Here is a 19,894-nt window from a genome sequence, read left to right as displayed (position 1 = left end):
CACCAACCTTGTTTGGGATCTTCTTCGCTGTCCTGCTGAAGCAGGCCTTTGGAACTGCAACAGAAGGCATCTATCTCCAGACCAGATCAGATGGAAAGCTCTTCAACCTCTCCAGACTGAGAGCTAAGTCCAAAGTCGAGCTGAAATGTCTGCGTGACTTCCTCTTTGCCGACGATGCAGCTATCACTACCCACTTTGCCAAAGATCTCCAGCAGCTCATGGATCGTTTTAGCTAGGCCTGCCAAGATTTTGGACTGACAGTCAGCCTGAAGAAAACACAGGTCATGGTTCAGGATGTGGACTCACCTCCCTGCATTACAATCTCTGCACATGAACTGGAGGTTGTCCATGACTTCGTGTACCTTGGCTCAACGATCTCCGACACTCTTTCTCTCAATACCGAGCTAAACAAACGCATCGGTAAAGCAGCTACCATGTTTTCCAGACTCACAAAGAGAGTCTGGTCCAACAAGAAGCTGACAAAACATACCAAGATCCAGGTCTACAGAGCTTGCGTCCTGCCTACACTTCTGTACTGCAGCGAGTCATGGACTCTTCGCTCACAAAAGGAGAGGAAACTGAATGCTTTCTACATGCGCTGCTTCCAACATATTCTCGGCATCACCTGGCAGGACAAAGTTCCATACAACACAGTCCTGGAACGTGCTGGAATCCCTAGCATGTATGCACTACTGAAACAGAGACGCCTGCGTTGGCTCGGTCATGTCGTGAGAATGGATGATGGCCGGATCCCAAAGGATCTCCTCTATGGAGAACTCGTGCAAGGAAAGCGCCCTACAGGTAGACCACAGCTGTGATACAAGGACATCTGCAAGAGGGATCTGAAGGCCTTAGGAGTGGACCTCAACAAGTGGGAAACCCTGGCCTCTGAGCGGCCCGCTTGGAGGCAGGCTATGCAACATGGCCTTTCCCAGTTTGAAGAGACACTTTGTCAGCAGTCTGAGGCAAAGAGGCAAAGAAGGAAGGCCCATAGCCAGGGAGACAGGCTAGGGACAGACTGCACTTGCTCCCAGTGTGGAAGGGATTGTCACTCCCGAATCGGCCTTTTCAGCCACACTAGATGCTGTTCGAGAACCACCTTTCAGAGCGCGATACCATAGTCTTTCGAGACTGAAGGTTGCCAACTACCAAATCTGATGTCTGGATATAAGACTCCTTCATACAATTTTGGTAATGATTGACCTTTTGACATGGAAATGCGCAAGATTCCTCAAGGAGATATGGTGTGGTGTCAACAGTGGCCCCTTGCTCTGGCAGGCAAGCATGGAGTTAACACCAGGGCCTTAGATTGCAGTGAGTATGCTGCACAGCTGCAGCCACTTGGAAGCAAAAAGGCCCACAGGGATAAAACCAGCATCTGGAGGAAGGAAAAAGGGTGTGGGTGTAGAAGGAAGGAGGTTAGAGAGACAGAGAGCAGAAGAACGGAGCTTGGAGGAAAGAGGAAGAACTGACTAAATGGACTGACTGATGGACTGAATGAACTTACTAGAGACTAGTGAAGAGGGGAAACTAGTGAAGTGGCATACATTCTCTAGATCAAGTTTGGAATGGGAATTTGGCAAAATGTGTTCCAGCTTATTCAGTGCCAAGTATAAATTTCATATTCAGGAATCAAATGAATTATATTTATGTAATTTCTTACATTGCTATGCATCAATTCTGAATTAGCAACTAAAGAGTGCTTTTCATTCTAGACTTCACCTTTGAAGAAAGCCCTTGTTGTTGTCCTGCAGTGGTGTTTCCATCACAATTTCAGTGTTCGACTGTATGCTTTAATTGCTCTTAAGAAGATATGGGGACTGTGCAAAGCATTGCATGTGGATGATTTTGAGACTTTAACTCCTGTTATTGAATGTAGTCTTGATCAAGCAGAAAACATGCATGGAACAGGGTTAGTTCATATTTATTTAAAATACTTCTCTTCCTTTTTTCCCTTGCTGATTGCCACAGATCTCTTGAAATTCAAAGACACTTTTTAGTCCACTTGTGGAAGAGTCTAATCTTCTCAAGGGGCATTTTGTTATTCCTATATAGCTGTGATGGCTCATCCTACCCCATGTTATTTAACAGCAACAGATAACATGAAGACCCCAATCATAACCAACTTTCTTGTACCAATGCAGCCCTAAGGGAATAAACAATCCCTTACTTGAGGAGGCCTCCATGATTGCCCTCCCTCACTGCAGAATGCCTTGCTGTTGGAATGAGTTTTTCAGCTCAGTTCATAGATTTATATCTATTCAGATGAGCTTCCTTTTTCATTCAGTGTTGAAACATGCTGAGGTACAAAAAAATGCATATGTAGATCAGTCCCTGTACAGAAACCATATGGTGCTCTTTCTGCACTAGTGCTCCCTTAGTAAAAAAAAAAAAAATCTCTTAGCTGGGGTGACACTGTAATTCTTTATAATTATTCCTCTGCTTTTACTACTTGAAAACTAAAACAATTTGCAAAACAAAGGAGTTAGTCACTCATTTATAATTTATAAGCTTATTGAAGATTCTCTGTAGTAATACATCTTAGTTCTATTTTTATATTTTGCAGGAATGCTAAAAAGAATTGGCAGCGAATCCAAAAACACTTCTTTTTTGAAAACTTTCATCCACTTAAGGATTACTGTCTTGAGGTAAGTATAGAGAGTGTCGGGTTCTATTAGCAGTCTGTGGAGGAAACTGTCTTAACATCGGAGGCTGGTCCAGCTCGACTCTGGGTCATTGCGGTTCAGAGAGAGTCAGAATTCAGTATGCGTTAGAAAGAATAAGATTGATTGAAGCCCAGAAGAATTTATATTTAAATATAAATATAAACTTAGATGTACGTATTAGATAAAATAAGTTTTACATATACCTTTGATGCATTGACACAAGAAGGCTTACAATGTCCCTTCAGCATTTCTGGGATTCTGAACAGCAGCAGATGGACTTCAGAACACACCTGTACAGTTCATCATCCTCTGCTTAAATCCAAAGGGCATTGGCATCTTGGTGGGGGTATATACATAGCGGATTCTAGAACAGGGATGTCAAATATAAGGCCCACAGAAACGTCTTATCTGGCCTGCCATATTATTGAGTTTGTGATAACTGACCTGCAGAGGTGACTCTGAGTTGCAGTAGAAGCTGAAAGACATTCCAATTTACCTCTTTGTTTTCTTATCTTCCTCATGCCTGCTGGAGCCTGCTGAAGGAAAACTCGGCAAGGTGTGCAGATCGCTGATAGAAGTTATGCTTGATAGCCAGACATGAGTGCAAATCACTGATAGAAGTAATGCTTCTAAAGAAGTCAGTAACTTAGGGCCAAGGTGTGGTGACTGAGGGAGGCAGCATTAGAGGATGAGTGCTGGTCCTAGGTGAGAACAAAGTGCTTATTTCCGGTCATCACCTGCTTAATGATCTCACTTCCTGCTTAATGATCTCACTTCTGGCCCTCAGCAGGTGCCACAGATGCCAACTTCAGCCCTCTGGGTGAAACAAGTTTGACACCCTTGTTCTAGAAGGCTCAAGAGCTTGCTTCATTCAAAAGTCTCTGTCCCCTTGCTGTTCATTGAAGCAGCTACTCTGTTACACAGACAGCATTCCCATCGAGGCCTAGCTTTGCCATTATCTAAATTTTGCAAGTCACTGTTGTGTGTGGAGGGAAGGGTGGAGGTAAGAAAACAATGCAGCTGCTAGAGACCTAGAGCCCAGGCTTCTTCAGAGGGGTTGGTAACATGGAAGTTCAAGATTATAATTGTCTTCCTGAACTGAACCACTACAGAAACTTCCATTCACAGGAGGAGAGTTGTGGTCATGGAAGGATTTTTCTGCAAGCAGAAGCTCCTTGAAGTGAAAACTTTGGATGCAACTTATTTTAGTTAATATTCAGATTTAAAAAAATTCTTTGTCTAAGATTTGCAGTATATTTTTTGACTGATGAATGAGCCAGGGTGATGTGGGTGCAGAGGGTCAGACTTGATCCAGGAAGACGTGGCTGCAAATCCCCAAGTGAAACTCACTTGGATCGCTCACTGTCTTGGCCTAATCTGCCTCACAGAGTTGTTGTGAAAAATAATGGGATTACCCCTAGTAGGCCTTTCTGAGCTCCTCGAAAGAAGGGATATCATGAATCATAAATAAAGGATTTATGAAATTAAGTCCAGTGTTCTCAGTGGGACTAATTTGTCTCAGTAAATAATGTTTTAAATTTGAATATACTTTAGTAAAATGTTTTATTAACTCAAAAGTTGTGCCAAATTAGTTATAAGAGCACTAAAATTAAATTAAGTCTAATGTACTGGATGGGCAAAGTGAGACATCTTTTAAGTTCCATTCTTTTCAGTGGGAGAGATTTAAGCAAATGCTTATTGAAATAAGTAGGATGTTTAGGTGCTTCCTTTAGCTGGCTCATATAAGCTACATTTTAGTATTTTCATGGTAGCTGAATTATTAAAATCTTATCTTGCAGACAATATTTTACACCCTACCACGCCTTTCAGAAATTGCTGAAGAGGAATGGATTTCACTCTCTAAATTCACAGCATTCACAGACATTCCTCTGAGTTCAACATTTCCATGCTCCCATTCTCAAACTGAACTTCTTGATCTAAAACCAAGTGACTGGTCTCAGCAAGACATGGGTAAGATATAAACAGCTTATCCTTGACCATGGTTAAATGACTTGTTAACAGTATTGTGTATACAGTATTTTTATATAGGTATTATTCTGTGATGTTTAAGAACCCTAGTATCACAATTTAGCATGAAGAGTATATATATCTCTAATAACTTAAATTCTAACCTGATTGGATTTTCAATATATTGTTTGTTGTATTCAGATAACTAAACGGTGTTTTCCAGGTTTGAATTCAGCTGAGCAAGGTAACCAAAAACAGTGGACAGATGTTCAAAAAAAGATTATCCCTTGGAAGGAAAATTCTTCTGATTTGGATGAGCTTGTGTTGCAGGATCGGGCTACGAAGCTTGGTAAATCAAACAGCAAACTGATAGTGGTGGCTTCACTCATTGATAAACCTACCAATTTGGGAGGTACGATCTTACCCACTTTATACAACTAATACTTATTTTTAAGTTGTAGTATCTTTTAAAAAGTGTATTTTTGTATTTAACCTAGAAAATATTTTAAGACTTTCAGATGGAAATAAGTACTTGTATGTTTAACATATGGGCTAGCTACTTAGAGTACTGAAATGTTTGCAGAACTCTATTGTCAGATATGTATACATACTTCAAGATCTCAAGGGTAATAGTGAGAGATGCGGGTGTGTTTGGGTAACAGCCCAACAGAACTGCTTATTTGTGTGCCCATTGTGATTCTCGTCTTCCCTTGCACCAGCATTGAAGTCTTCTAGTCACTTAACGAAGCAGACTTAATGTTGACACTGCTCTGCTTATTTCTAGGCTTGTGTCGTACATGTGAAATATTTGGGGTGTCTGCTCTAATTGTTGGCAGCCTTCATTACATAAATGACAAGCAGTTTCAGTACCTCAGTGTTTCTGCTGAACAGTGGCTTTCCCTTGTTGAGGTGGGTAATGAGTATTTTAATTATCCATCACATGAATGTAATTTAGTTCTATGTAGAATTTAAAGGTCTGCCTGCCATTTTCATTAACTGGCATCCCAAATTGGTATTTACAGCACTAAAATAAATGTTTATGTTAATGTCGTTACATATTAACCTGCTGCTTCTACCATCCCTTTTCTATAACTTGTTAACTAATTTGAGGCATAGTCTAGCCAAAGTAGACTTTCACATCTAATTAATTTTAGTGGAAGACTCACAGCCCAATCCTGAGCTGCCTGGGGCGCGGAGCTGCAACGGTGCCAAGAACGGCTGCCGCCGCAACCTGCATGCCTCAGCCTGCCTTCGTCCCCTCTCCTCCCCTTCTCCCGGGTAAGGGAAGCAGTCCCACAATGGGCCTCCTGCCTCCCTGCTCCCTCCCCCCGGCACGCCTTCTACCCGCCCTCTCTTTGTCCCCCGCCCACCCTCCCCGTTCCTCCTCCCTCCCCAGAACACCTCCTCCTTGCCCCCGCTTACTGTGCAGTGGCTCTGCGGTCCATGAGACTGTCGAGCAGCGGAAGACAGGTGCCCGCCTGATGTTAGCCCAGCGCCGGGCTAGCGTAGGCGCTGGCCCAGCGTTAAACCTCGCAGATGTGCCTTACGGCATGTTTGCAACAGTGATCTGGTGGAAAGCTGGAGTGCTGAGCTCAGGATTAGGCTCTTAAGCATGTGCTTAACTCACATTGCAATCAATGGGATGAAAATTGCTCAACTTTGACTTGGTTATGCTGAGGCTTTTAAAACAAATTTTAATGAAGGTTTAATTAAAGATTATTAATTTGTGATGTTCATTTCCAGGTGATGTACTGGTGATACTACCATAGCCCATACCATCCTACAACCATTACAGATGAGGTACTGTAATGTTTGTAAGATGGTATGTGCTATGGTAGTATTGGAACTAGATGCCAAGTTTTATTTTTAACAAGTTTTATAAACTTCTACATAAGAACATAAGAACAGCCCCATTGGATCAGGCCATAGGCCCATCTAGTCCAGCTTCCTGTATCTCACAGCGGCCCACCAAATGCCCCAGGGAGCACACCAGATAACAAGAGACCTCATCCTGGTGCTCTCCCCTACATCTGGCATTCTGACTTAACCCATTCCTAAAATCAGGAGGTTGCGCATACACATCATGGCTTGTACCCCATAATGGATTTTTCCTCCAGAAACTCATCCAATCCCCTTTTAAAGGCGTCTAGGCTAGACGCCAGCACCACATCCTGTGGCAAGGAGTTCCACAGACCGACCACGCGCTGAGTAAAGAAATATTTTCTTTTGTCTGTCCTAACCCGCCCAACACTCAATTTTAGTGGATGTCCCCTGGTTCTGGTATTATGTGAGAGTGTAAAGAGCATCTCCCTATCCACTCTGTCCATCCCCTGCATAATTTTGTATGTCTCAATCATGTCCCCCCTCAAGCGTCTCTTTTCTAGGCTGAAGAGGCCCAAACGCCGTAGCCTTTCCTCATAAGGAAGGTGCCCCAGCCCCGTAATCATCTTAGTTGCTCTCTTTTGCACCTTCTTTTTCTAAGAATTTAGAATCCACTTTTTAATTAAGAGGATACTCAAAACAATTCATAATAGAATAAATAAAAACAGATCTGACAATTGTAAAACACTAAAAGGCAGGAGGTCTGGTCTAGAGGGTAGAGCCTCCGACTGCCTGAAGATAACATCCACAAGGTCGCCAGTTCGAGGCCACCGGCACCGTGCGACCTTGAAGCAGCTGACAAGCTGAAGCCGAGCGATTCCATCTGCTCTGAGCGTGGGAGAAGGAGGCCAGAATGTGAAACCAGATCAGAGTGAAACACCTGGACTGTTGTGGTTCTTGAAAGATAGAACCTTCTTTCAATTGTAAAAATCCCTACGGGGATTTAATCAGCCTGCCTATGTAAACCGCCTTGAATAAAGTCTTGAATAAAGACCAAGAAAGGCGGTATATAAATACCTGTTTATTATTATTATTAAAAATTGCAGAACAAAAAGATTAATGTTAAAACTACACATTGATCTAAAGCACAGTTTGAAACCATTTCAAATCAACAGACATAAGCCCTAAGGTCTGTTGCAACACCTCTATTTTTACTGCATGCCAAAAGGCTGGCAGCCACACACCCTTTTAGGAGGGTGTTCTACAAACACAGCACCACAACTGAAATGTCCCTGTCTTGTTTTCCCCCACTGTGTTAATGACAATGGTGGGAAACTAAGCATGGTCTCATATCTAAGGGCCAAGTCTTATGCTGGGGCAGTACTGTGCTGCCCTGGAAATGGCTGTTGCAAATGTGTCATAAGGCACTGGGCCTCTGCGCCAGTTGGCAGCCCGTCAGGAACCCACAGCAGTGAAGACCAGCGTGGTGAGTACAGACGTGTACCCAGGGCTTTTTGCGCCCAGGGCAACAATGTCATGATGTCATGACACCATGCAGCATCATGATGTCATTTTCAGGGTTCTCCATGTGCTCTTAACAGTTGGTCGGGTGATTTCGTCTGATTGGTTGCTCAGAGGGTATATGTTCTTCAGTTGCTTCCCATTCAGGAAGCAGTTAGAGAATGAGGGTGCTCTCGGCAGCCAGCCAGGCGATTTTGCCTGACTGGCTGCTGAGAGGGTACATGTGCTCCAGTTGCTTCCTGACTGGGGAAGCAACTGAAGTGCATGCTCTGGCACCCCCCTGCAGTTGGCGCTCAAGGTCAGGTTTGCCCCTGGGCAGATATGCCACTGGGTGAGTATTCTGCTAAGCAGCAGGAAGGCATTTCTGGGCAGGAGGAGGGTGGCCTGGAGGTGGTTCAGGCCTGGGTGGGGGTGGACATGGTGGCAGACTGCTGCTGAATCCTGCCCCCCCCTGCATGAAAACTCTGATGGGCTACTCAAATCTGCATCAGCTATTGAGATGGTGCAGATTTTAGTAGGCCCATAGGGGTTGCAGGGGCAATGATCCCTTACCCCAAGAAGACCTCCATCTGGCTTGTTGATTCTACAGGATACAACAGCAGCCATTTCAGTGCTAGTACTGTACCATGGCGTCAGCGGATAGCATAGGATTGGACTGTCCATCTACTTCTGATCTCTGTGCTCAGGTGGATTCAGTTTTTTTAGAACTGGTTATAAATTGGAACTAACCATTTTTTTAAGTGTATGTGTTTGTACTGAACTTGTAGTCCATTTTAAAAATTCACATTGTGTCCCGTCCCAATTTGTCTTATCCTGCTGACTACACCAATTTGTCCCATCCAAATATTCCAACTCCCTTCTAATGCCCACTTTTTGGCTAATTAATACGTCCTTATCTCTAGAAACAACAGCTATGGTGTGCAAAGGAATAAACACAGAACTCCTTATCTGTAGCAACTAACCAAATTTATTTCTATAAACACAGACACTCCCTGCAATTCCTCTTGTTCAGAGGCTTCCCCCTCCCCAAAACTCCACTAAGTGGGTAAAGGTCCAAGTCCAAACTAGTCTCCAAAGCACAGTCCAGTCTTCCCAATCCAATCCTTCCCGTAGCAGTCCACTGCAGCAGAGTCCCTTCCTCTGTGTCCTTTCCAGCAGAGTGTCTCCTCTAGTAGGTCCTGGTCCATCCGTGTTCTGTAGGTCTGGGTCAGGGTACCGTCTGGTCAGGTAGCCTAGGTCTGGGCTTTGCTCCTTCTGAAGCTGCCTTTTATCCTTGGATGTCCCATTATCCAAAATGCAGCTCAGCTGTGAACTACCTTGTTAGCTCATTCACAGTCCCATCAAGGTCAAATGAAGCTCAGGTGTCCATCCAGGTCTCCATTGGCTTTGATTGATTACAGCTGTGGAGCCAGCCCTGCCCTTAGCAGAGCAGTCAGCCAGCTGTCAAAACATGGGATCACTGTCAACACCACATCATCCACCTGATGTTCTTCTGATCTTCCATTACACATTGAAATAGTGTTTGTAGCTTCATTCTGAAAATATTATTTCAATATTCTATTCAGAAGGTGTAGTGAGGACTGCTAGCTTAGACAGGTTTTCAAAGAGTTGGACAAATTCGGAAGACGGTTCTACCAGTGGCTATTAGTGGCTGTTTTTTCTTCAGAGGCAGTTTAGGTCTAAATGCTAGTAGCTGGGTGTGTGTTGTGTAAGGGGACAAATGCAGGAGGGCTGTTGCTTTCATATCTTACTTGTGGACATAGGACTAGCCACTGATAGATACAGGATATTGAACTAAGTGACCCTTGGTATGATGCAACAGGCAGCAGTACTTGTTAACGTTCCCATTAGACAAGACGTTTTTACTTGAGGTGCGGCTTGATCAGTCGTATCAAAAATAATATTGGTCTATAGATCATTAACCTTTTGATTAGTTAAAATCGGTATCCAATTGTTTAGAATAGTATCACTGGTTTTGTAATATATTAGAGGGTTATGTATTGAAAAATTAGTCTATTTTAACCTTATTTTTCTTTAATGTGTAGGTGAAACCATTTCAGCTTGTTGAATATTTGGAGCAGAAAAAAATGGAAGGCTACACCATAGTAGGCGTGGAGCAAACAGCTAAAAGTTGTGATCTAACAGAATATTGCTTCCCAGAAAAATGCCTGTTGTTGCTGGGGTAAATAGAAAAATAAATCTTATACTTGAGTGTACTTTCCAAATACCTGTTTTGTAGAGGAAGCTGAGAGGAGCTGTTGACCCAGGTTGAATCAGAGGTGATCAGGCCCTAGTTCAACCCAAATTTGGGATCTTATTGAGGGGATTTTAGCTGCTGTTTGAAAATGAAAGAATGCAGACAACTATACTGACTTCAAATATTTTATGTGATTCTAGGAAAAACATAAAATGGGTTACATTATTAGTCTGCAATGCATTCTGTATGGTAGTTTCATCCTGATCCAATCATATTCACAGGCATACACCTAGTGGGGCCAGCACTAGGCTCGCTCAGCTCAGTCTTTTGAGGCTGGAGTTCCTTAGCAGTCAGTGGTCTTCAGTGAACTTTGTGAAATCTTTATTCTTCTGTCCCTGGTGTCACTTGTTCCACCTGGATACCACCACTTGTCTCTTTTTGCCTTTATCTTCTCATGTCTTTGACTGTTTCTGACCCTACTAATGAGTCCAATTGATGGTTCTGCACTACGTGAAGATTTCTCTCCCTCGAGCCAAAGGCCAATTAAAATTCCCAGGACTAGGATGTGTGAGAAAAGTCAACCAGGAAAGTTTGTTTAAACATGAATTTCTATGCCATGCTAATGAACGTAGGCTGTTATATGCAGTTCATTTGATCATACTTGAGTGGATGATATCCCCATAGACATTAAGACGATGATCCAAAGAAGTACACATTGAAAACAACTGCATATTCGGCTAGAGCTCCACTTGCTACGGCATTTGCCTCAGCTAGATACCAACTGTGTTTTAAACCTAACAGCTCCTTGATTCTCTTGGCAATGAGAACTAGTGAGGCAGAAACAGAAGCACATTTCACTACTTTGGGCAGTGGCCTGGCAATAAAAATTTCAGATTCAGGTCACTATGAACAGATGAATCTACCTTATACAGAGACCATCAGCCTTTTTAACCTGGTACTGTCAGCAGTTCTTCAAAAGCAGGCCCCTGTTTATTTTTTCATTTTTTATACCACTCTTCCTCCAAGAAGCTCAGGGTGATGTACATAGTTCGTCCCCTTTTTTTGTCTTCACAACAACCCTGTGAGATAAGTGAGGCTAAGAGTGACTAGCTCAGTGATTTTCAACCTTTTTTGTCTTGCTGCACACTGACAAAAATTGTCAAGGCACAACATGAGTCTTTTGACAATTGATAAGGCATACTGTACTGCCAGCAGGAGGGCTCACATTCTCCAATGGCCCAACTGATAAATGACCCTCCCCCCCAACTCCTGTGACACATCTGCAGACCATTTGTGGCACGCCGCTGTGCCATGGCACAGTGGTTGAAATGGCTGGGCTAGCCCAAGGTCATCCAGGAACCTCTGTGGCTGAGTACAAATTTGAACCTGGATCTTGCAGGTCTTAATCCAACTAATAATACCTGGATATGCTTGTGACTAAATCTGAAAGTGGGATATGCTCTCCTGCTGAACTATGTCCCTCTGTGATGCATGTGTGTGTTTTTTTATTAGCAATGAACACGAGGGAATTCCTGCAAATTTGATTCAACAGCTGGACATTTGTGTAGAAATTCCTCAGCAAGGAGTTATTCGATCACTTAATGTTCATGTAAGCGGAGCTCTGCTGATTTGGGAATACACAAGGCAACAGATTATCAAGGGAAAAGAATGAAGATAAATGCTAGAACTGCTGTTTCAATGGTGCTATAAAAATGCAAGAAGTAACGTCACACAAAATAGGTTTTGTATTTTGCATGCCTTCATTTTTTTAGAATGCCTTAAACCATGACTGTATTAAAATTGTTCAGTGATAATAAATGCTCTTTCAATATTAGTTTATTGATGCAGCATAATTCTGTTTTATGTGATGGATAAAAATGAACAATTTTTTTAAAATGATTTTTTATTTAACTTGGAAACTTTTCAATTTCAAATATAACATTCCCTTTTTAAAATAACCTCGTTTAAAATAAAATCTGAACAATGCAAACATTTTGGTTGCAATTCTAAGCATACTTTCCTTGGATTCAGTGTAATTTACTTCTGAGTAAAGAAGCATAAAATTATGTCAATAGTTTTAACAGATGTATGATTCTTTCATGAAGTCATGCAAGGCTGCTGTCTTGTGCCCAGAACTGGAAAGCTAAAATCTTTGCCAGATTTACAGCACAATACTTTGTGTACTTTACTGTAGTATGGCATGATAGTGAGGACTAAGAACAGCCATGTCAGTATCAGTGTCACCCACTGATCCTTCAAGGTGACTTTGTTTTATGCCTAGTAACTACCTGACTCAGAGCAACTGACTCAGAGTTGATACTCTAATTACCGAAGCTTTATCTGGCATTCATAGGGAATGGGGCTTACTTGTCAATCAGATGTGCTGCTTATTTGGGTCTTGCACTGATGGTTCATGAATTTTTCATTGCATGCAAACATGTTCAAGATATGAAATGACCTAACTTATTACTAACTTTTAGTAATTTTAGCTTGATCGATGCACCTTTTAGCTTGATCACTGTAAAAGTTACTGTACCACTTCTGCCTGTGTCATCAATATCAATGCCTGCTGGTGTTGATGGTGCTGGACCAGTGGCAAAAGCTGCAGCTTTCTGAAGCGTCTTGTGGACATTTGTCTGCAGACATTTGTCTGCAACTGCCTGCACTGCAGTTGCCTTTCCTGATGAAATTGTTGTGGATAATGTGTAGCTGCATGACTTCCTGAGCAGAATAAGATAACTCAGGTTGGCATCCTTCAGTCTCGGAAGACTATGGAGTCACGCTCTGAATGGTGGTTGGTTCTGGAACAGAGTGTCCTCTCCAGTATGCGAAGCCTGGGTAAAGTAGGTATGGAGGATAGGCTGTTACCCATGCAGCAAATCCCCCCTCTCCAAGTCGCTGAAATAGTTCAATGGAAAGGCAGAGGCCAATACAGTTGGTTCCAGCGGCGTCGCAGGAGTTGCCAGAACGTGACTGTGTTCAGCCATGAACTGCCTCAGGGACTCTGGCTCCGGATTTTGCCTCGAGGTTGACTCCTGAAGCCTTTTCCATAACTGGATGTAGCCATAAGGCAGTGGAGGTTTGGGATCAGAGTTTTCCTTCTTTCAGATGAGCTGCCTTCCCAGGCTGACGAGTCCCATCTACTCGGTGGCTGCTTAGTCGCCTCTTACGACAAGTACAGCCAAACTGAGGGCCTATTCTTATCCCCAGCCCCCAGGGGATAATAAGATAACTGCTGCTCAGCAAACTTCACCAAAGTTTCCAGACACTGTGCAGCAGTAGCCCTAGAGACTGGTTTCATTGCTAGGGCATGCCTCCTCTGAATCTATTTTATCCACATAACTTATCTGTGGATGGAGAACCATTTCTATAATGTCAGTATCTTTCAGGGGTTTTGTGACATCTAGATTTTGGTCAACGTTTACCCCGTTCAATTTCATTATCACTGAGTTTGGTGATTTGTGAGGTCACTATTTTGAAGTACATCAAGTATCTCCTGCAGTGCTCTCCTTTTTGGCTCTTTTCCTTCAGAAGTTCCTGTTGCAAATATCATTTATGTCCCATTTTATCCATGCTTTATTTAAAGTTGTAGGCTCAATAGTAGACCAGGCACATGCCACATCAAAGACTGCATCCTTTATGCTATATTGTGATTGGAACTCTTGGGCTGTTCCCTCAAAGCTGAACAGCTTTCTCAAAAAATGTCTTCTGTAGATGACATCTAGATTTTGAATAATTCCCTGATCCATTGGCTGAATGAGGTGACATTTGCAGGCAGGAAGATTGAAAATACTGCCATACACAAGCTCTGCTTGAGAGGGGTGAGCACAACAGTTATCTAAAATTAGAATGACCTTTGTGTCTTCTAACACTCCCAAGTTCTTGCAGATGGTCAATATCCTTGAACTCGCTTGCCCACCTGAATTTTGGAACTACTAGCAACTTGATTTTGTGTGTACCAGCAGCATTTGCACATGTAAGCACATTAATGCAGTCCTTGTTTCCTCTTGAATGCAGGTGTACCAAGCTCACCTCAACCAACAAGGGCCAAAGTTGGCAAGCAATGCCAAGAGTCCTGTTTCATCAGCATTGTAGATACTGATGTTATGCCATGCTCCCCAATCAACTTCTTAAAAAATACACAATATATTTATCCAGCCCCATGATCAGCAGACTGTTTTCCTCTAGAGCTATGAAGCCTTCTGATACCATGATGCATTTTAAAGCATGCCAACTAGCCATCAGAAAAACACAGCTCTCAGTCATTTCCAGCTGCTGATAAAAGTCCTAAGCCTTTTTGATCAGCGTTAGGCCAGAAATATGCAAACAGTGCATATGTTTGCAAATGCAAACAGTGTAGCAAATAAATTAGGTCTTGATGAAAGAATGAAACAGCTTTAAATCAATGTGTGGTTACAGTTATAGCAATTAATAATTAGTATGCTCTTTATTTAGGAAGTAGCTAAATTGTTTTTGCTTAAAGCAATCTATTCAGGTTTGTTAATGTTACTAAAAACACAACCTTCTGAATTTTCTGAGGGTGGACTGAGATTATCATTTACAGCAGTCCTTCCCAAACTTTTTAGCACCAGGACCAACTTTTTAAATCAACAAAAGAAGATTTAGAAAGGAATATTTTTATTAATAATAATCAGGGTCCTGTGTTCCCGAGGCTGCTAGAGACCTTATGGTATTTTATGCATGTGTAGACATTTGCTAGGATCTCCTGAAAAATGAAGTTCAAGAATTGTTCCCCCAAACCTTTTCAGTCATTGCAGGGTATCAAGAAGCCTGAACTGGAGGGTAACATGTGCAATTAAGGACTTCAAGGTTAGACAGAAGCCTGAAACTGGGTTCACGTGTTATCTATAGCTTGCCAATTAATAGAGAAAATTGGAAAAATGTGACATTTTAATTTGGGAGTTATGAAGATTACCTCATACCACAGGTTAGCATTCCAGCTAACAATTTTCTCCTGCAAATCAGGCAAAACCTTATGAAGTTTTTTAATGTTTCAATAACTTTTTGCAACCCACCAAAAATCAGTTCATGACCCACTAGTAGGTCTTGACCCATGGTTTGGAAAAAACAGATTTACAGCATAGCAGCTGCTTCAAACTTTGTGTGGTGGTAGCAGCCTTGAGTGATGAGGAGAAAGCAAGTACCCCACCCTTACATGACACACTTGAAGAAAACACATGCTGGAGCTTTCAAATTAATGTCAGATAGCAAAACAACTATAGCTTTGAAAATCTTTTATTTACAGTCAGTCACTATTCATTATTGATTAGGAGATACAAAGTGCCAAATCACCATTCTAGGCATCACACCAGTGTTTTAATTCAAAGTGGCTTTTGCACACAGTGCTTTTATTCTGCAAACTCCTCCATGATGGATGTAGTTTAAAAAGCTGATGAGTAGCTATGACTTCTCAGTTGTTTCCAAAGGTTGAAATTCTCCTGCTTCCAGCTTTGCTTTGTACTTTAAATAATCTCTTCTTCTGTTAAAGTATTTAACCTGTTTTAAACAAGATCTTTTTTTAGAAAACTAGATTGGCTTGGTAATGCCCTAATGAACAAAATCAGGAAGAAACATTGATGCAGCATTTGGATCTCAGCATTGTCACTGTGCTGATTTATTTTGATTGGTTAGCTTTGAGTAACTCAGGGCCCAAGCCTATCCAACTTTCCAATGCCAATGTAGCTGCAATGCAGCCCCAAGATAAGGGAACAAACATTCCCTTACCTTGAGGAGGTTTCCATGATTGCAACACCACCACAGGATGTAGTACATGCCCTTTTGGCACAGTTGCATTAGCACTGGAAGGCTGAATAGAATTTGGCCCTCAAGGATTTGTGACTTCAATTGGAAAATTTTTTTAGCAGTCATGTAACAGCATTTTTTAGCCTTTACAATGTCATGTACAGAGTATTGCAATTCTTATCTCTCTGAGCAATTTGCAGGTATGTGGCAGTGTTTCTCATTTGATACACTGAAGGCAACAAGTGTGATCTGTGCTCTTGCACCTGATATAGTTCCCATGAGTTTATATATGTGAATACTGAAAAATCAGTGTTGCTTACCCACTGCTGTGGACATACACTTTCAAAAGAGCACCTAAATTTTTCACACTTGGATGAATCTTCCATGTTTTCATCTAAGCACTTCCAGTAATCATCTCGGGCTCCCCAGCAAGCCTTCCTTTCGTTCATAGATGGTGCTGACATTTCTGCTAGTAACAAAAGATTTTAAAAACATAAAAATAAGGTTGTATCCTAAGTTATCTTGCACAAGGGAGCTTGCATTTGCAGAAGTGAAAGTGCAATATCATTCACAGAAATGGAAATGCACACAGTGTGTTGTCCAATATGTCTTTGCTGGAGTTAAAACTTAAAATTCATTGATAATATCTTGAGTTTTTACAATTTAACATGGAATGGTGCAAAATGCTTCCCTATTTCCTTACACACTACTTATGAAATAACTGGTATTTATCAATTCATATCCCACCTTTCTTCCCAAATGACACCCAAGGCAGCTCACAACATAAAAACATATGAATAATAAAATGCATAAAAATGCATATACAACATTAAGCCCCTATCCCCCACCTCAAAATTTATGTGAAACAGAAATGTTTTTAAGCCTCACTAGAACTGCTCCGCAGAGGTGGATCCTTTGGAAGCATGTTCCAGATATGCGGTGCAACAACAGAAGGCCGTTTCTTATTGCCATCCTTTTGTGTTGGATGGTGGTGGAACTCTTAGCAAAGCCTGCCAGATAACCTAAGGCAGCTGTTCTCAAACTCCAAGGGAATTTGAGCCCCGCAGTAAGTCCTTGCAGGGAAGGCAGTGACAGGATCGCGTTGCTGTGAAGGGGTGCAGGGGCTTGGCTGGACTTACCAGAGCTTCCTGCAGCCTCACAGGAGTGGGAGGGAAACCCTGCATGCCAGGATGGTGTAGTGGTTTGGGAGGTGGACTTAGACCTGGATGATCCAGGTTCAAATCACCCTTCAGCCACAAAGCTTCCTGGGTGACCTTGGGCCAGTCACTTTCTCTCAGCCTCACCTACTCACAGGGTTGTTGTGAGGACAAGAAGGAGGGGAGGAGCAGCTGTGTAAACCGCTCTGAGCTCTTTGGAGGAAGGGCGGTATAAAAATGTGAATAAATAAAAAAATCATTCACAGGGCTCCCGGAAGCTTAGAAAGTAAAAGTGGAGCGATCATGCTCCATCTCTGCAAAACCAGAAGTAGAGCATGCCACTTTTTGCTAAGCTTCACGGAGCCCTGCAGCAAGCAACCCTCCCTTCCCATCCAGCACATGAAAGAAAGATAATCACTTTGCATTCTTTCCCAGCACTGGGCTCAGGGTGAAGAGAGGGGTAGCTGGCTTGGATTGAATTGTCTGCCTAATGACTCTGTCTTACATCACAAAGGTCAGCAAGGCTGTTTTTAAACCACCTAGCAAAGGGACATTGTTTTTTAAATGGATTTGCTTTAATGCAATTTTTGCCATCCACATGAGTTCTGGAAGGCAACCCTCGAAAATAAAAGGACCCAAACTGTACTGCTACTAGCAGCACTACTGATATTCTTGAACTACCTATGGCATTCCATAAGTTACAACTGTTAAAATCTGGAACTATGCATTGTCTGGAAGCAAGTCTTGCTAAGTTCACTGGTAGGTCCTACTTAGTACAAGTAGCTACAACATATTGCAGAATATCTCCAGCGCTTTAGAGAAGGAATATTGGTCAGCCAACTCTGCAGTGCTTCCTTTCTCCTGAAACAACCCTGTATAGTGCAGGAAGGGGGGGTATTCTTGACCTTGCAGAGCATATGTCCTCTTCATCTCTACCCACTCCATATACAATACTAATTACAAAGTGTAACTGCTCTTAGCTTAATTGGATGATACAAACTTGACAAATTACACCACTTCATTTCCTGTAGAGTGAGTACTTGGCAACTAGCTGCCTGTTGGCCTTGCATCTCCATATGGAGACATGTTCAGATGAGCTAGCTTCAAACTTCTTGTTAGTTTTCTGCTTCAGGAGAAAGCTAGAGCTAGTTTTCAACACTGCCTGGCAGAATGCTGAAAGTGTGGCAAACTAAACTTTATTCCTGTTTCTGAAGGGTATGCAATTCACACTGAGTATGTGTAAATTCTGCATTGAGCACTTGCACCAGCAATGCTGTGGAAAACTTTGAGCAGGTCTTGCTTCTGTTCATCATGCCCTTGATCCTGCAGGGTGCTCCAATAAAGCTCCCAGTGAGATATACCTTTGGGTATAGTAATCTACACATTTAAAGTCCTATTGCCACAATTTCCCCATCTATTAGATGAATTCACTGAAGTGCTAAGATGGACATTTGTTCCAGCAATAGTAACTACAACTCTGATTCTGAAGCAGGCAAACTTGAACTGAAATTGTTTACTTTAGAGTACCAGAATAAACAATGACGAATCGCACCACATGTTTAATGAGTAGTATGCAACAGTTGATAAGCTTCCCTGTCCTTGAGCAGGTTATCCATAGTTTGAGAGTTTATTATTTGATCAGATACTGAAGTAGATTATTATCTTTGGTACTTCATTTGTGAATATGTGCACTATTTAAGGCTAATTTTGCAGCGAAGGCACAGTAAGCTGCATGAAACGAAGCATTAACAGAAAGGCTTATAATCTACATTAAACACTCAATGCGTCAATTGTGGAAGGATTAGAGACAAAAGCCTTTAAAGTACCTTGAAAGCATCTATGGCTGAAAAGAAGGTTTGTCCTATTACTCACTGAGCATCATTCATCTCACAGCTGATTCTGACAAGTGACAAGCAAGAAGTCAGTCCCAGCATGTGAGCTACAGCTATGCAGGGATGGCCACTCAGTCCATTCTTCTGCAGTATGACTGCATCCTGATGCCAAACCACCCTGCAAGGGGCGCTTGGGGCACAGGGATTCTGTGTTCCTGCACTGTGCAGGACCCCCCACTTATAAGGGTGCAGCGCATGAACAAGGTTGGCTGCAGTCCTATCCACACTTACCTGGAGTAAGCCCCACAGACTCTAATGGGACTTACTTCCAAGCAGACCTGCCTAGGCCCAGTGCTGCCCACTGAGAGCTTGAGAGCCCAAGCCTCTGCCTGTCTACTTGGAAGTAAGTCCCATCAGAGTCAATGGGGCTACTCCCAGGTAAGTGTGGGCACACTTTATGCAAGGGAGCCCTCCCCCCCTCCGCCTCAGCCAGCCTCCCTCACACGCGGCTTCCGCGGGACGGACCAGAGCAGCGCTCTCTGGCCTTCCCCCGCCAAGGAGAGAAGGGAGCACCGCCCGAGGGGGAGGCTGCCGCGCCCCACAAGCCCGCTGCCGCCCGGGTCTTGCCAGCGCGGGGACTCCACAGCCACTCGCTGAAACCCCGCAACGCGCACTTACCCACCGCACTTCCGGCCGAGCTCGGGCATCTCCGGAGCTCGCAGAGGCAAACCGGAAGCTCGAGTGTGTCCTTCGGAAGTGCCGCGCAGGCGCACAAGCACTTTGGACGCTGCAGGGCGGGCTTGTTGCTAGGCGATGCTTCAGCAACCGTTAACCGCCCTTCTACGCGAGCAAAGCAAGAGGGTCCCGTCCTGGTCAGGGGGTCACGTGACAGGACAGGTGAACGTCCACCGGCATCTTGCGTCTGAGGGAGCTTGGTGACGCTGACTGGCCAGCCAAACACCCCTCGTC

General features: G+C 43.0%; 2 protein-coding genes across 6 annotated transcripts in view; one reads left to right on the top strand and one right to left on the bottom strand.

Moving 5' to 3' along the window:
• The window catches only part of TARBP1 (TAR (HIV-1) RNA binding protein 1), a 55,767-nt gene extending 43,717 nt beyond the window's left edge, over nucleotides 1-12,050 (top strand). For 2 of the 3 annotated variants that reach the window (XM_066616941.1, XM_066616932.1), the window contains 7 exons: nucleotides 1,716-1,912; nucleotides 2,567-2,648; nucleotides 4,466-4,637; nucleotides 4,858-5,046; nucleotides 5,419-5,543; nucleotides 10,022-10,158; nucleotides 11,686-12,050. In XM_066616941.1, coding sequence (XP_066473038.1) covers nucleotides 1,716-1,912; nucleotides 2,567-2,648; nucleotides 4,466-4,637; nucleotides 4,858-5,046; nucleotides 5,419-5,543; nucleotides 10,022-10,158; nucleotides 11,686-11,845 — 1,062 coding nt within the window. In that variant the 3' untranslated portion in view covers nucleotides 11,846-12,050. Of the gene's footprint in view, nucleotides 1-1,715; nucleotides 1,913-2,566; nucleotides 2,649-4,465; nucleotides 4,638-4,857; nucleotides 5,047-5,418; nucleotides 5,544-10,021; nucleotides 10,159-11,685 lie in introns of those variants that run through there. The other variant, XR_010793857.1, reaches the window with a different exon arrangement.
• Nucleotides 12,051-15,413: 3,363 nt separating this feature from the next.
• Nucleotides 15,414-19,687, bottom strand: COA6 (cytochrome c oxidase assembly factor 6). Of its 3 annotated transcripts, none has more exons than XM_066611450.1 (3): nucleotides 19,604-19,687; nucleotides 16,257-16,402; nucleotides 15,414-15,690 (listed from the first exon to the last, which is right to left on the bottom strand). In XM_066611450.1, exons 2-3 carry the CDS (start codon nucleotides 16,398-16,400, stop codon nucleotides 15,595-15,597), a joined length of 240 nt encoding a protein of 79 aa, XP_066467547.1. In that variant the 5' UTR covers nucleotides 16,401-16,402; nucleotides 19,604-19,687; the 3' UTR covers nucleotides 15,414-15,594. The 3 variants fall into 3 exon arrangements, with proteins under 3 accessions (XP_066467547.1, XP_066467549.1, XP_066467546.1); XM_066611452.1 differs by having other exon boundaries at nucleotides 16,257-16,405; nucleotides 19,604-19,682; XM_066611449.1 differs by having other exon boundaries at nucleotides 19,608-19,666.
• Between the last annotated feature and the right edge of the window lie 207 nt (nucleotides 19,688-19,894).

The sequence above is a fragment of the Tiliqua scincoides genome, chromosome 1 (genome assembly GCF_035046505.1).
Source record: "Tiliqua scincoides isolate rTilSci1 chromosome 1, rTilSci1.hap2, whole genome shotgun sequence".
NCBI lineage: Eukaryota > Metazoa > Chordata > Lepidosauria > Squamata > Scincidae > Tiliqua > Tiliqua scincoides.
The sequence above is the reverse complement of the archived record's forward strand: the minus strand, read 5'-3'. Positions and strand labels throughout refer to the sequence as shown.